This window comes from Dipodomys spectabilis, unplaced genomic scaffold, assembly GCF_019054845.1.
Source record: "Dipodomys spectabilis isolate Male_0828 unplaced genomic scaffold, ASM1905484v1 ptg000019l, whole genome shotgun sequence".
Classification (NCBI taxonomy): domain Eukaryota; kingdom Metazoa; phylum Chordata; class Mammalia; order Rodentia; family Heteromyidae; genus Dipodomys; species Dipodomys spectabilis.
The window spans coordinates 24,499,565-24,514,860 of NW_024870696.1; the positions used below are offsets into that span (position 1 = coordinate 24,499,565).

Genomic DNA, 15,296 nt, shown 5'->3' on the forward strand with positions numbered 1-15,296 from the left:
TCCCTCAGCTCTTCAGCTCAAGGCTAGCGCTCTACCACTTGAGCCACAGCGCCACTTCTGGCTTTTTTTCTTTTTGCTTATGTGGTGCTGAGGAATCGAACCCAGGGCCTCATGTATGCAAGGTAAGCGCTCTGCAACTGAGCCACCTTCCCAGCCCAATTTATTCATCCTTTTGATTATAACTGCTCATTTAAATTGACAAGTGCTTAGGATGTCATGTGTTGCTTCTCTAGCATTTTTGGTTTTCATTTGTTTTCTGCACTTTATCTTTTCATTAATTCAGCTTTCAGATTGTCCTTTTATTTTTTTGTCGGTCATGGGGCTTGCACTCTGGGCCTGGGTGCTGTCCCTCAGCTCTTCAGCTCAAGACTAGCACTCTACCACTTGAGCCACAGTGCCACTTCTGGTTTTCTGTGGTTTATTGGAGATAAGAGTCTCACAGGCTTTTCTGCCCGGACTGGCTTTGAACCGTGATCCTCAGATCTCAGCCTCCTGAGTAGCTAGGATTACAGGCGTGAGCCACCGGTGTCCAGCTCAGCTTGTTCTATTTTATACAGCTCTCCATGGGTTTCTTAATGGGAAATCAAGAGATAACACTACATGGTTCACTACTGGGGATATGCCAAGTAACAGTGGAAAGGTGACCAATTACCAGCAGATCTAGACAGAAGTGCCATAATTGTCTCCACACCTGCTTGTTAGTGATTTGTACATCAAGAGCAGCAGACTTACTCTTACTGGAACTTACTACTAGCAATTATACTGTGGTTAATGTTGAAGTTTAAAATATGTTGTTAGGATGTTATTTAACTAAACCATATTACCAGAACTTATCCAACATGGAGAGATGCAATGTAAAGACTAATATGTAATCAGTAGTGAAGTAAAGATAGAAAAAATAATGTTGGGATAGTCCTTAGATTGGGAGAAAAGCAATATGAGTCCGCTTCTTGTTACTCTTCCATTAGCTGGATTGTGCTTCATTCAAAGGTAAAACTCAGGGCTGGGAAGGTGGCTCAGTGGTAGAGTGCTTGCCTTGCATGCATGAGGCCCTGGGTTCGATTCCTCAGCACCACATAAGCAAAAAAAAGAAAAGAGCTGGAAGTGGTGCTGTGGCTCAAGTGGTAGAGTGCAAGCCTTGAGCTGAAGAGCTGAGGGACAGCACCCAGGCCCAGAGTTAAGGCCCACAACCGGACCCAAAAAAAAAAAAAAAAAGATCAAAGGTAAAACTCTTAATGGTTAAGTTGAAAAGGAGATAAAAAGGAGTAAGGAGATAGCTCAAAACCAGTGCAGGCTTATTAGAAAAAAAAAACCTGCAAGGGGTGAGCCTCCAAGCAAAATTAGAGTCTTGCTCCTTGTTTACAATCTGAAGTATTTATAGTGAGTCTGAAAGAATGCTAACGTTGTCTAGCAGAGGTGGTTTGAAGGTAGCTAGTGGGGGAACACATTGTGGGAAATGAAGTCCATCTGTAAAGAGAGGGAGCTGAGGAAGGGTATGTGCTCAAGGCGGAAACTAGGAGCAAGTTCTGGTTTGCTGCCTGCCCCATGAGCTAGCCCAGGCAGAACTGTTAGTGACCCAAGGTACTGTGCGGGAGGCGTCTGGCTATCTGGACCTAACAATAACCTGACGGATGGTATGTTTCCTGTTTAGGAATGAGTAAGAGTAACAGCAGCTGTTTAAACTTGTTCTTGGTATTTTATTATTTCGAATAGATGAAAATTAAAGTAGCTAAATTCCAGCGATCACTAAAGGCTTATCACTTAGGTAATGTGCACATATCAAGTGGAAACAATATCCACATTCTTTCTCTCCTTTTACACAGGGACTCTAAGCATCTAATATTTACTAAGTATTGGCTCTGCACCAGACAGTGTGCTGAACTTTACACGCATTATCATGCAAACTCAGGTAGGTAATCATAGCAGTAGAAAAAAATTAATCTTTGAAATTAACTTTTATTTCCCAAATAACAGCTGCAGGGCAGCTATTCTGATCTTGATGTTTTGTCTTTGCCCAGGGAAATGCTTTCTAGGCTAGACCACACTGCCTAGGACCTGTGTCTATGTCACGCAACAGCACTTAGTCTGACAGGCCTTTCGTGGTGCTAGAAATTCCTTTTGCTATTTCATCCTATGAAAATTTGGTGCCGAGGGGATTTGAGAGAGCTTAAGGTGTCTGCAGAAACCTCAGATAGTTCTCTCGGGAGAATGCTGGCCACTGTGTGCACCAGGAAGCCAGCCAGCTGGCTTGGAAGGAGCCCAAGCCTAAGTGTCTGCTTGTAGGCTGTTCTCTGGAATTGCCATGCAAGCTCTCCTTATTGGACATTGGAGTTCCAGCTGATAATCAGCACATACGTAACACACACACACACACACACACACACACACACACACACACACATTAACATACATGTTCACTAACAGAATCTCAAAAAAATTTTACATTAGAATAAGATGGTTGTTGGTGCCCCTGGTTTATGCCTGTAATCCTAACTACTCCAGAGGCTGGGACCTGAGGATCTGAAGTCAGCCCAGGCAGGAAAGTCCATGAGACTCTTATCTCCAATTGAAAATGCCAAGAAGCTAGAAGTGGAGCTGTGGCTAAAGTGATAGAGAACTAGCCTTGAGTCAAAGAAATTCAGGGACAATGACCAGGCCCAGAGTTCAAGCCTCAGGCCTGGTACAGAACACGATAAAAGTAAAAAGAAATATACTTAGGTGAGATGACAACATACCCCAAGGCCGGTGCACTTGCTGGTTTCATATACTCATGGCTGCTGGGCACTTGGTGCTTAACAGTCCCTTGTAAGCAGAGATAGTACACTTGCCAGTTTGGCTAACAAGTGTGTGTATTTTCTAGATGTGTAGAAGTGTAGGAGGAGAATCCCGGGAAGGAGGCTGTCTTGTTCCCTCTTCTCTGCTGTGCCTTCCGCTTTCTTACTGTACCTGTTACCTTGAAGGGGTGGAAAGCTTGAAGTTAAAGTTCAAATTTTAAAAGTCAAGTCACTCACACACACACACACACACACACATTCTCATAGTTCATCTCTGCCCTAGAATGTCTTAGCACGCAGACTAATTGCCTCGCTAAGGATCTTCTAGCCTCTTAAGGGAACATCACAAAACCTAATGGACAATTTGATGTGAAAGATGATAGCTGTGAAAACTTTGGCAAGGATGGTGCTAGGAGTGGTGTCCTCCATTATGATCTGTAGGACTTAATGTCGTTTCTTTCTGCATACTGCATTTTTGTTTAGAAATCTACCCTCAGTTTGGTTCAATTCCAACTACATATATTTTCTATTTGAAAATTCTAGACTTTGAGGCATAAGAATGCCTTATTTTCTGTTGTAAAATAACATTCCTTTTTTGATTATATTTACAAGTGGCATAATTTCTACATAGGGATAACCAATTTCTATGTAAATCATTTTATTAAATTTATTTAGAAATCTGAGGTTAGCCAATGTAAGCATCCTCAATTACCCTCCTCTCATGTTACAGTCTCCACTGTTTCTTCTTTGTTTGTGCGTTGTGAGGACACATTCAGGTTATCCTTGAGTTAGTTCTTTATCTTGTGCCCCTTTCTCTTCAGAAGCATACCTTCTTACTCATGTCCCAAGTGCTCACTGGCTTATTTCCTTGCCTGACTGCATACATATCCTTTCTCCCACTGTCTTGTGCCTTTAAGTATCACAAAAGCAAAACCTTCCTGCAAGAGCTTTTTGTACTATTATTTGACTTCATTGTTAACGTTCAATGGCGTGTGATCTTCACTCCTAGCGGCGTAGTCTGTCAGGGGCTTCGGGCTGCCAGCTCCGATGGCCTTCCAGCTCATTGTCCACAACCTCGAAGACCAGCTTATTTTTATGTTTGCCTTCATGTTTTTAGGTTCCTCTTCTGAATCTTTTCCATATCCCCTAAATGTAGAATTTTTCCATTTTCTAAGTGCCTATATTTGAGTCCTTCTCTCTCTGTATTGCCATTTTGCTATTAATTCAACCTTATTTATCTCCACATAAATAACTTCTACACTGACTTCTCTGATACTAACTTTGTGAAAAGTCCAGATGAAGGACTTCCAGCTAACTTGTATTTCAATCATTCACTTGATCATTCATTCATTCATTGTTTTCATTGTAAATATAGCAAGGAATAGTTACTCCTTGAGAGCTATGCAATGGCTATGAACAAACAAAGGCCTTAAGTTCTTGTGAGAGAAGAAGGCATAATAAAACAAAAAAAGTGTCATGTGGTAGAAAGTGCCACAGAGAAGAGGAAATCAAGTAAACAGGAAACAGATTAGAACACATAACTAGTGAAGTCCCTGCATATGACAATCAGCAATCTGAAGGTCTGAGGGTAAACTATGTTCATGTTCAAAAGCAAAGAGTTCCTCATGGGAAAAACAGGCCTTGAGATACAGGGAGCAAATGTGTGTGGAGTATAGTAAATGAAAGGCATTCTCTCCTTCCTTCTTATTCTGCTTTTTCATCTCTCTCATTCATTATAGAGAGATAATATAGGCTGCTCCAACACTGAGATTCATCTTGAACAAATCTCAGACCACAGATAGCCTTGTGAGGTATGGAATCTTACCCTTCCTTTTCCTCCCAAATTTGAAGAGAAACTACAAAAGAGTTTTGAACAGAGAAATAATAACAGCTGACATATACAAATTATTGTATATACACAGTAGCCTCTTAATCTCCATGGGTGTATGGTTCAAAGGAGATTGTCATTGAGGAAAAATCACAAATGTTCAGGAAAACTCTAGAATTATAATGCATAGAGTTTATTACTCAGTAATTGAAATTATTCAATTTTACCTAAACTGTATTTACAGTAGGGCTGAGCATCCATAATTTGAAACCACATGGAATAGGTCATATTATTGTCACAAAATTACTGTTGCCCACATTAATACTGCTAAAAATAATCTTATTTCATGCTCTTATCTCAAATACTGTGGATGCTTGTTTCATTTGTCCATAATGTCATTGAACTCTACTACTTGAACCACACCACTGTATCTAGCTTTTTGGTGGTTAACTGGAGATGAATTTTATGGATTTGTCTGTCCAGGATGGCTTCAAACTTGATATTCTCAGCTCTCAACTTCCTGAATAGTGCCTGCTTAGAAGCAGAAGATTGGGTTTAGCAGGTGATCCAACTAAGGGCTTGGTGTTCAACTGTTAAATATAAGATATATTTCAGTATGTGAGTTGAGTTCAATAATGACATTAAACAAACTACATAAGAGTGTCTAGTTTGGATAGATCTTTAGAAAACAAGGGTAGGAAGCCTAGATGGAAGGGAGCTCTGAGCTCTAAAGGCATTAGATGCTTAAAGGCCAAGGAGATGTTTGAAGGGATTAGAATGAGAAAATGTGATAAGGAAGAGTATTTTATGAGGACTTAAAAGTACTACTACTTAGTTGTTTAAGAGCAAGATTGAGAAATGCGTTTTTAAACCTTGAAGCCATAGATGATCTTGACAGAGGATAAAAGCACAGGTAATTGACAGGATGAGAGAAATGAAGATGGAAAGTAGACTTTTTCAGGAAGGTATGTTAGAAAAGATAAGTAGAGGTGGTGGCTTGGTATGTACTGCAAGTTTTCCATTATTCGCTAAAGATGAAGAGAAATAACACAATGCCTGCTTTGCAACCAACCGATAGAGAAGGCACAATTGATTCAAGAAAGAGGATTATTACAAGTACTCTCATGTTCTTGTGGGAAGATTGGGGTGCAGGTATTGTGAGAGGTCAGTTTGAGGAGGTGACATAGATGCTTTCATCATTATGGCAGAACAAAAGATATGACAAGTGAATACAGATGTAAGCATATGATTAATCCAATACAGACAAATGTGAGATTCTCCCACCATGACTTCTAATTTCTTAGTGAAATAAGAGGATTATCAACTAACAGTAGGGAAAGGAAATTTGGTTTTGAGCAGAAAGTAGACAAAAATAATTTCCTAAGACTGAATGCTTTTGACAACATAGAATATGAAATATCACAGCCAGGTACCAGTGGCTCATACTTATAATCTTAGGAATTCAGGGGGACAAGACCTAGAAAATTATGATTTGGAGACAGTCCTGGGATAAAAGTATTGAATATTCCATTTTCAATTAACCCAGAAAATGCCAAACTGGATAAGTGGATCAGATGGTTTTAAAAAGACTGGTATTCATGAGAACACACACACACACACACACACACACACACACACACACACACGGCACAACTTTCAGTTACTTTAAAATTCTATTTTATTCTTAAAAGGTAGCTGGTGACTCATTGAAATTTTGATGACATACAATGGGTTATAGTCTGCTGTTTGAAAAACATTTAGAAATATTGAAGAGGATATTTTCTAACGGCTCTTAGGGGAGTAATCCAAAGGTGTAACTCCTCTCCAAAATAAAAATACTATATATCAAAATGAATTCCAGAAAATGGAAACAATGGTTTTTATTGTTGTTGTTGTTGGTGTTTGTTTTTGCTTTGAGATTTTTTTTGTCTTTTTAGGGAGACAAAGGGGGCACAGACAGGGAGGGAGGAAGGGTGAACAAATGAAATCATGGTACAAAGTATGCACTTCGTAGATAATGAACTATGCAACTTGTGGGCAGGGACAGGAAGGGGAAACTGAGGGAAAGCAAAAGAAGTGGTGACACTGTCCAAAAAAAGAAATGTACTCAATGCCTGAATTGTGAAATGGTAACCCCTCTGTGTAACACCTTAAGAGCAATAAAATTACATTAAATAATAATATATGATGGAATCTGTCACATCATGATGTTTGACAAAATTGTATTTAATAGCAGCTTCAGTGTCATTCTCCATGTGACGCTTTAATCTAAAAATGTGTTAGATTTATGTGATGCTGTGCATATACTATTCAGCTCTTGGGCTGCTGGGAACATAATTTAAAAACAGTCCCTGTTGCTGTGCTCTGAAACGGATTCATTAGTTCATTGCCAGTCTATATTCTCTATAGTTTCCTCTGTGGGCCATTTCTGGGAGACCGGGGACTCCGCTGCTTTTTATCAGCTGGAGATCTGGATAGCCTTGCATGACTTTCCTTCTTCCTTCCCTGGGGACCAGACTTACACAAAGTGTGAAGACCGCACCTTATTTCTTTCAACTCCTTTCTCATTTTCTCTCAGAGCCTTTTGCTTCTGATTTCTTGTACAGTGAATTCTATCTTGGCATCGGTGTCTCAGACAGTCCCCCCCCCCCAAAAAAAAGAAAAACCAACCAAAGACAATCAGGTGCTTTTCAGGTTATTCTTCTACACAACCATTTTTAAGCTTCTGACTGTCTAGTGTTAGCAGTCTTCTGTGGAGGGCACTGCCCGGCTATCCACTGTACTTGCCCATTTTCCCAACTTCCAATCTAATCTGGCCCAGTGCCTGTTCTTTCTCCAAGTGTTTTCCCACTTACCTCACCCTTACTCTTGGCCAAAGAAAGCATGTACTCAGCAGATGCTTTCTTGGTTCTGGACCCATGGTTGAGTTTTTCCACTCCAAGTTCTTTCCCCTCTATTCTGAGGACCACGTAGAAGTGTTTTATGCAGTGTGTTCATCCCCTGGGGTGTGTTCAAAGGAGGTTATGTAGCCCAGTGGCCACCTATGGAGCATGGGGCCAAACAGCTCGCTTTGCCATGGTTTCTTAGAGGCAAAGAGCTGAGATTGCAAATGCTCGGGGGGACTCTGAGCTACACACCAACCACTCAAGCCTCTTGGCGTTTCTGGTTTTAATAGCAACAATTCTCAGATCCCTTCCCATTCGAATATACACTGACTTTCCAAGGCCAGCATTTGGCACACTGACGAACGGATTGCTGCGGATACACTTCTCAGAAAGCAGGCCATCCTCAGACGGTTCTACCGGGAAAGCGCAGGCGCGCGGTCGCGGCCTCCTCGTGGGCGGCTTCCGGCCACACCACGTGTGTTCTCGGCGGGGTGGGGGGGGGGACAGGATCTTGAAACCAGCGTGGGGCTGGCGGGGGCGGGATTTCGGGGCCTGGTCGCGGTCGGAGGAAGGGTCTGGGGACGGAGGAGGTGTCCGACAGCGCTGCTTTCCAGGGCTTTTCCTGCAGGCCCGGTAGTGTCATGGTCGCCTGGTCTGTCTGTCCGTCCGTCCGGCGGGGAGAGAATCGTGCGCGGTCTGTCGGGGCGCCGGGCGGGCTCAGTGCTGCGCGCCCTCCGGCCCCAGGGTGTGCTTGTCGAACAGGTACTCGGCCAGGCCCGAGGCGGGGGCGCCCAGGGCCGCCAGGTTGTGCACGTGGTCGGCCAGCTCCTTGATGGCCCGCACCTGCTCGCCCAGGTAGTGCGTCTCCAGGAAGTCGCACAGGTGCGGGTCGCCCTTCTCCGCGGCCAGCGCGTGCAGGTCCAGCAGCGCCTGGTTGACGTCGCGCTCCAGGAGCAGCGCGCGCCGCATGGCCTGCAGGCCGCCCTGCCAGTCGTCCAGCGCCGGCCGGGGGATGTCGCGCAGGCGCAGACGGCCGCCGCGCTGCGTCTGCAGCCGCATCAGGCGCTCGGCGTGCTCGCGCTCCTCGCCGGACTGGCGCCGGAAGTAGCGGGAGAAGTTGTCCAGCGCCACGTCGTCTCGCGAGAAGTAGTGGGCCATGGACAGGTAGACGTAGGAGGCGTGCAGCTCCAGGTTGATCTGCTGGTTGACGGCGGCCTCGCAGTCCGGGTGGTAGTTCTGGCGCACCGGGGAGACCGGCGCGGCGTCCCGGGCGTCGGCGGCCAGCGGGCGGCGGGCGGCGGCGGCGGGCGGCGCGGCCGGGCCGGGGCGGCGGCGGCGGCGGGCGGCCCCGGGCCCCGGCGCCCCGAAGCTGCCCCGCGCGCGGCGCAGGGTGTCCAGCGAGGGGCGGGTGCGCTCGGCCAGGAGCCGGATGCAGGACAGCATGGCTGCGGCCGGTCCGAGGGAGGCCGCGGCGCGGAGCCCTGCCTGCGTGCGGCCGAGGGGCGAATGGCGCGCGGGGGCCGGCGGGCGGCGGCGGGGCGCGGGCGGCGGCGTCACAAGGCCCTGCGGCCCACGGGGGGGGGGCCGGGCCGCGCGCCGCCCCCCCCCCCCCCCCCCGGTTCCCCGTCCCCTGTTTCTGTTCCAGGATCTGAACGCGTCCCCAGCCCGGGTCTCGCCCCCTTTGCTCGGCTGCCCCTGCCTCGCCAGGTAGCTGGGGTTGGAAACTTGGGCTAGAACCGTCAGAAGAAGATTCGCATCACTGTAGGGTACTCAAAGGAGGTGAAGCCGCTCCCAGAAGAAAGTTCCAGACAGCTCTGGTGGATTGTTTTTCCTCCCAGAGACATTGATTGCTGACGGACGTGCTGATGATTCGCACTGATTCAAAAGGTGACGAGGAATAGATACCCCCGACACATTCTTGTGTGCAGTATACATTGCAGGAGCTTCACAACGGAATCATGGAAATGGAACAACTTGCAGGTCCACAGGACAGTTGGATAGTTTGACACGTGTACATCTGTGGCTCATCATCTGAATCCAGGTAACTAGGGTATTGATCACCCCAAAGTCTTCCCCCTGCGCCTTTTACCTTGCAACACCTCTCCTGCCTCTCCCCACCTCAACACAGCCCAGACAACCGCAGATCTACTCTACCTCACCAAATAACACAGCCCAGACAACCCCGGATCTGTTCTACCTCACCAAATAACAGAGCCCAGACAAACCCGGATCTGCTGTACCTCACCAACTAACACAGCCCAGACAACCGCAGATCTGCTGTACCTCACCAAATAACAGCCCAGACAACCGCAGATCTGCTGTACCTCACCAACTAACACAGCCCAGACTACCCCGGATCTGTTCTACCTCACCAAATAACACAGCCCAGACAACCCCGGATCTGCTCTACCTCACCAAATAACAGAGTCCAGACAACCCCAGATCTGCTGTACCTCACCAAATAACACAGCCCAGACAGCCGCAGATCTACTCTACCTCACCAAATAACACAGCCCAGACAAACCCGGATCTGTTCTACCTCACCAAATAACACAGCCCAGACGACTCCGGATCTGCTCTACCTCACCAACTAACAGAGTCCAGACAACCCTGGATCTGCTCTACCTCACCAAATAACACAGCCCAGACAACCCCGGATCTGCTGTACCTCACCAAATAACACAGCCCAGACAACCCTGGATCTGCTCTACCTCACCATGTAACACAGTCTAGACAACCCTGGATCTGCTGTATGTCACCAAATAACAGCCCAGACAACCACGGATGTGTTCTACCTCATCAAATAACACAGCCCAGACAACCCCGGATCTGCTCTACCTCATCAAATAACAGTCCAGACAAACCTGGATCTGCTGTACCTCACCAAATAACACAGCCCAGATGACCACAGATCTGCTCTACCTCACCAAATAACACAGCCCAGACAACCCCGGATCTGTTCTACCTCACCAAATAACACAGCCCAGACAACCACGGATCTGTTCTACCTCATCAAATAACACAGCCCAGACAACCCTGGATCTGCTCTACCTCACCAAATAACACAGCCCAGATAACCACAGATCTGCTCTACCTCACCAAATAACACAGCCCAGACAAACACGGATCTGCTCTATTTCACCAAATAACACAGCCCAGACAACCCTGATCTGCTGTATCTCACCAAATAAGACAGCCCAGACAACCCTGATCTGCTGTATCTCACCAAATAACACAGCCCAGACAACCCTGATCTGCTGTATCTCACCAAATAACACAGCCCACACAACCATGGATCTGCTGTATCTCACCAAATAACAGCCCAGATAATCACAGATCTCTACCTCACCAAATACATTACCTTTTCTAAAATTCTAGCATAGTCATAGCACTGTTATGTTCTTCAGGTATGATGGCTTGATGTTATGATTCTAACACAATATTCTGTAAAGTGTAAGTCCAGGAACCTGGATTTATTGTGTTAGAGAACAAGTAATGCAGAAACAGGACTATGACTATACTGCTGCTTAGGGGAATGTGGAATGTCTCAGATAATCTTTCCTGACAGATAATAAAAGTAATATGCACTAGGATCAGAATCCACATACTGTGAGACTATGAGCTAGGTACTTTGAGTTTTTAATAAAGCTATCATACCCAGAACATCAGATGCAATTGGGACTACTTCTTGCATAAGTGCATCTATACTGTAATTCTCTTGATATTTTTTTTCCTGAGTAAATTAGTAAATTGGGCGGAAATAGAATGGTGTAATCACCCTGCCTAATTTAAGTCTGAAGATGACACCGACCTCTGTCATTCCAATCAGGATGTGGCATTTTTTGGCTTCACGAATATCAGTGGGAGACAAGTTTAGTAACATGACATTTTTTTTCTTTTCTAGGACCTTGTATTTATATTGCTTTTTTTTATTGTGAAAATACTGTACAGAAGGGTTATAATTACATGGGCAAGATAATGAGTACATTTCTTATCAAGCATTGTAGCCTCCTCCTTTGTTTCCCCTTCCCATCCTCCTCCCCACCCCCCAACTCTCCTCCCCCCCCACCAAAGTTGTAAAGTTTGTTTTTGACATATGACTTGTACATCTCATTGTTACAGTGGGTCCACCTGTATCCTTATTTAAACGATTTGTTTTTTCCCTCCCCCCTCACAATTTATAACAACATCAAATACAGTGAAAGCAGGGGTTATACTGTGGGGGAGGGACATACAAAGCAACAAAGAAAAATTTTTAAATGGTTTATGCTACATAATATAATGAAGCAACATAAGAGTTTTGAGACCTGCTAAGAATGCATATTCCATTTGCATTTCCATTAAGAAGCCGAGATAATGACAGCCACATAGATGAGCTGAACCAACAATGGGACAATTCAGGATCATGGCTTCCTTTTGTTATACGAGTTCTACATTTACTTACTGTGATGGCGGGCCATGGTACTCTATCTGCATATTGGCATGAACTGGACTGGACCCCCCCCAAAAAAAAAGAAAAAAAGAGTGTGAACATTATTCTTTCACTAGTTTGTGATTGACCACTCAAGCCATCAGCTATAAGTCCTTGACAAATACCCATGCAAAACATCTTTAGAAAGGAAGGATTTATTTTGGATTGCAATTTCAGAGCTTTTAGTTCATCTCAGTGGGGAGAGCATGCTGGAATGGAGCAGCTCATAGGGGATAGGAAGGAGACAGAGACAGACACATAGACACACACACAAAGAAGAGGAAGGGGAAGAGGGAGAGAAGAGAGAGAAAAAGAGTCCAAGAGACTACCTATAGTAGTTAGCTGTGTCTTTTCCCCCCTTTTATTACTTCAGGACCTAGTCTTTGGGATGGATGGTGCTGCCCACATGTACAGCGAGTCTTCATGCCTTAGTTGTGTGTGTGTGTGGGGGGGCGGTTGTGGGGCCTGAACTCGGCCTGGGTGCTGTCCCTCAGCCCTTCAGTTCAAGGCTAGTGCACTTGAGCCACAGCACCATTTCTAGCTTTTTCTGCTTATGTGGTGCTGATGAATCAAACCCAGGACCTTATGCATGCAAGGCAAGCACTCTACCACTGAGCCACCTTCCAGCTCGTGCCTTAGTTTTACATCTCTGGAAATGCCTGCATAGATACACCTAGAGTGTGCTTTACTAATCTCCCAGACAAGTATGACTACAAGTTACCAATCAGGATTAATCATCACAGTCCCTCTGGAAAAGGAAAGACAGAATTGAAATTGTGTATACTTGCTTTGGACTTCGAAGACCCTTCTACAAGAGGGAAAATTTTCTCTTGCACATGACGGGTTTGGGTGTAAAAATTGCTATGTGTGTGGGAACTGAACAACTGGTAATAATTTTCCATTGGGCAGATGACAGTATCCCTGTTGTTTTGTGTTACGTGGATCAGAGTGGTCAGTCATTTGTATTTCCTGTAGTGGTAATGTCAGTAGACATTATCTTCAGTCTCTAGGTCAGTGATCATAGTTGTCAATTAGATCTTGCTTTCCTTATGGTAAGTTCTTTCCTCTTACAGTTTTATGCTATTGCTGTTCTAGGATCTTGTCATATTCATTGATAATATTAAAGCCCTTTTTATCTGTAAAATCAGTGCTAGCTAGCTTTCATTTTTGCTCTTTTGAATACTGTTGATGACTGTCTCATGGTCTCATTTTTTTTTTTTCTGCCTGTGGAAACACTGTCCTGTTTGTCTAGAATGTATTCAGGTGGTGAATGCTAGCGTCTTATTTCATATGTCTATTCTAGCATGCTCTTTTTGAAATTGTCCTCACCTTAAAATTGAGAAACAGGTCAGGCTCACTTTTTCTGCAGAAAGGTCTGTTATTTATTCCTCATTAACACAGTGTCAGTTTTTATTAAGATTTAAAAGAGCCATTCCCAGCAGTGTGTTAATATAGCTGTGGCTTACCTTGTCAGGGCATTAAATATGGAGTCATTGAAAAGAGTCTCCCACTATGGAAAATGCACAACCCTATACTGGAATCGTTTGTATTCACCCCAGCATGCCACCCTCAGGATCCGCTCCAAATACACTCTCCCAGGTCATGTCTAAGCAGCACAGCCAGGTTTTGCAGCTCCTTCGGTATATAATTCTTAGCAAACTCAATATTTCCCTAACTGGGCCTTGTTCATTTAAATGTACTCTCTGATTGCTTTCATGTCACAACAGCAAAACTAAGTTTAGCCCTAAATCTGTGGTTTGCTCATCTCAGAGATGACAGCCTCTTTCGATACTTCCAAGAGTATTTCTGATGTGTAGACCATGAAGCTCGCAATCAACTCTATAGAGCCTGTCCCATCCTTGTTTAACAAATTAGTTGAACTGAGTAAAACCCAACCAATTCCACATCCCCATCACAACCTCGGCTGAGAGAGTATTTCACACCCTGGACAGCTCCTGTCTCTAGGTGCAGTGACCAAGGTGCGGACATTAGTAACTGCCACGCTGCTCTGTTCCAGGACCTGCCCCTCTCTCTCATCATGGGAGCCTTGGGGCACGGCGGGCTCTCATTACCTGGGAGCAAGTCACCCAGGTTCTGAGTCTCACTTTAGATTTATGTCTTGGAAACACTTACCGGAGAGTCTATTTTTAGTTGCATTCTCAAAGCAAGCCTTGAGAAAAACTCATTTACAAGTGATTTATGAAAGGTGTGCTTTCTGGAAAAAAACCAATAAGAATTTAGAGGAAGCAGGAGAAGGGGAAGCAATAAAAGGGCACAATTTCTACAAAGTCCACACAGACAAGGCCTGCGTCACAGACAAGGTATAGTTGTGCATGGCATCCGGTCTGCACGCAACGGGCCTGCACTTGGTGTCATTTTTAACAAGTTTATCTTCAAACTTGTAAATCCTAGGTGATGTCTGATGGGACGGGCTTGTACAGAAGCTGTGTGTGTGTGTGTGTGTGTGTGCGCCTCATTCGAAGGTAGCAGTGAAAATACCCATGACCACAGTTGGTTGGCAGCTAAATATGTTTGAGGCACTCAAAGCTAGCGCATAGTCAGCTTGTTAGTACATGGAGTACCAACAGGCTGGCAAGCCAGGCTTTCCCTTCAAAGCAGAACTTGCTTGAAATGCAGGAAGACGCCAGTGGCATTCAAAGAGACACACGACAAAAGAAATAGCTTGGTCTTTTATTACTAGTGCTGCTTATTCACTTAAAATCATGACGTTGGGGGAGGAGGGGAGAGGATTACAACAGTCCATAGCTCATTTGCTTTTTGGAATTTTCTTAGTATTATGTCAGAGGCAGAGTTGGTAGAACATGCATAGATTAAAAATAGATAGTAAAACACTTCATTTGTTTCTGTTCTTGGTATGACTGAAATCCATGTGCATGTTTGTTACAAAGTGCCAGTTATTTTGAAAGGAGTTAATTGTGCTTTATGTGTGTATTTAGTCGTCGCACAGTCTATTAGCTGCTGAAGTGTTCTCTTACACAGTTTTAAAACTTAGAATGACAGTAGGTAGCACATAGGAAGTAGGCAAATGTCTTACCATTTAGTCACTTCAGTAGTACTCCCTCCTCTTCGGAGGGGAGTAGCACGGCTTTTCACTTCCTCCTAGGCCCCGTGGACAGCATACCTCCAGTTGACCCCCGATACACAGGACTCACAGGTTTGCCTTAGCCATGGTTCAAAGGAGAGCAGAGCCTGCATTGTCACACACATGCGCCAGCCGGGCATAGTCCTCGGGCCACGCTAGAAAATGCACACAGCTCTGCTCTGTGCCTAGCTCTGCCTTGCCAAAGCAGCTCCGGGTGTCTGAGGGCTGCCTTTCT

The 15,296-nt window shown here is 45.0% G+C and overlaps 1 protein-coding gene across 1 annotated transcript; it reads right to left on the reverse strand.

Moving 5' to 3' along the window:
• Nucleotides 1–8,204: 8,204 nt before the first annotated feature.
• Ftmt (ferritin mitochondrial) lies at nucleotides 8,205–8,792 on the reverse strand (the record flags this gene model as incomplete). Its single annotated transcript, XM_042674292.1, has 1 exon — nucleotides 8,205–8,792. A coding segment is annotated over one exon (588 nt), but the record flags the coding sequence as incomplete, so codon positions are not given.
• Between the last annotated feature and the right edge of the window lie 6,504 nt (nucleotides 8,793–15,296).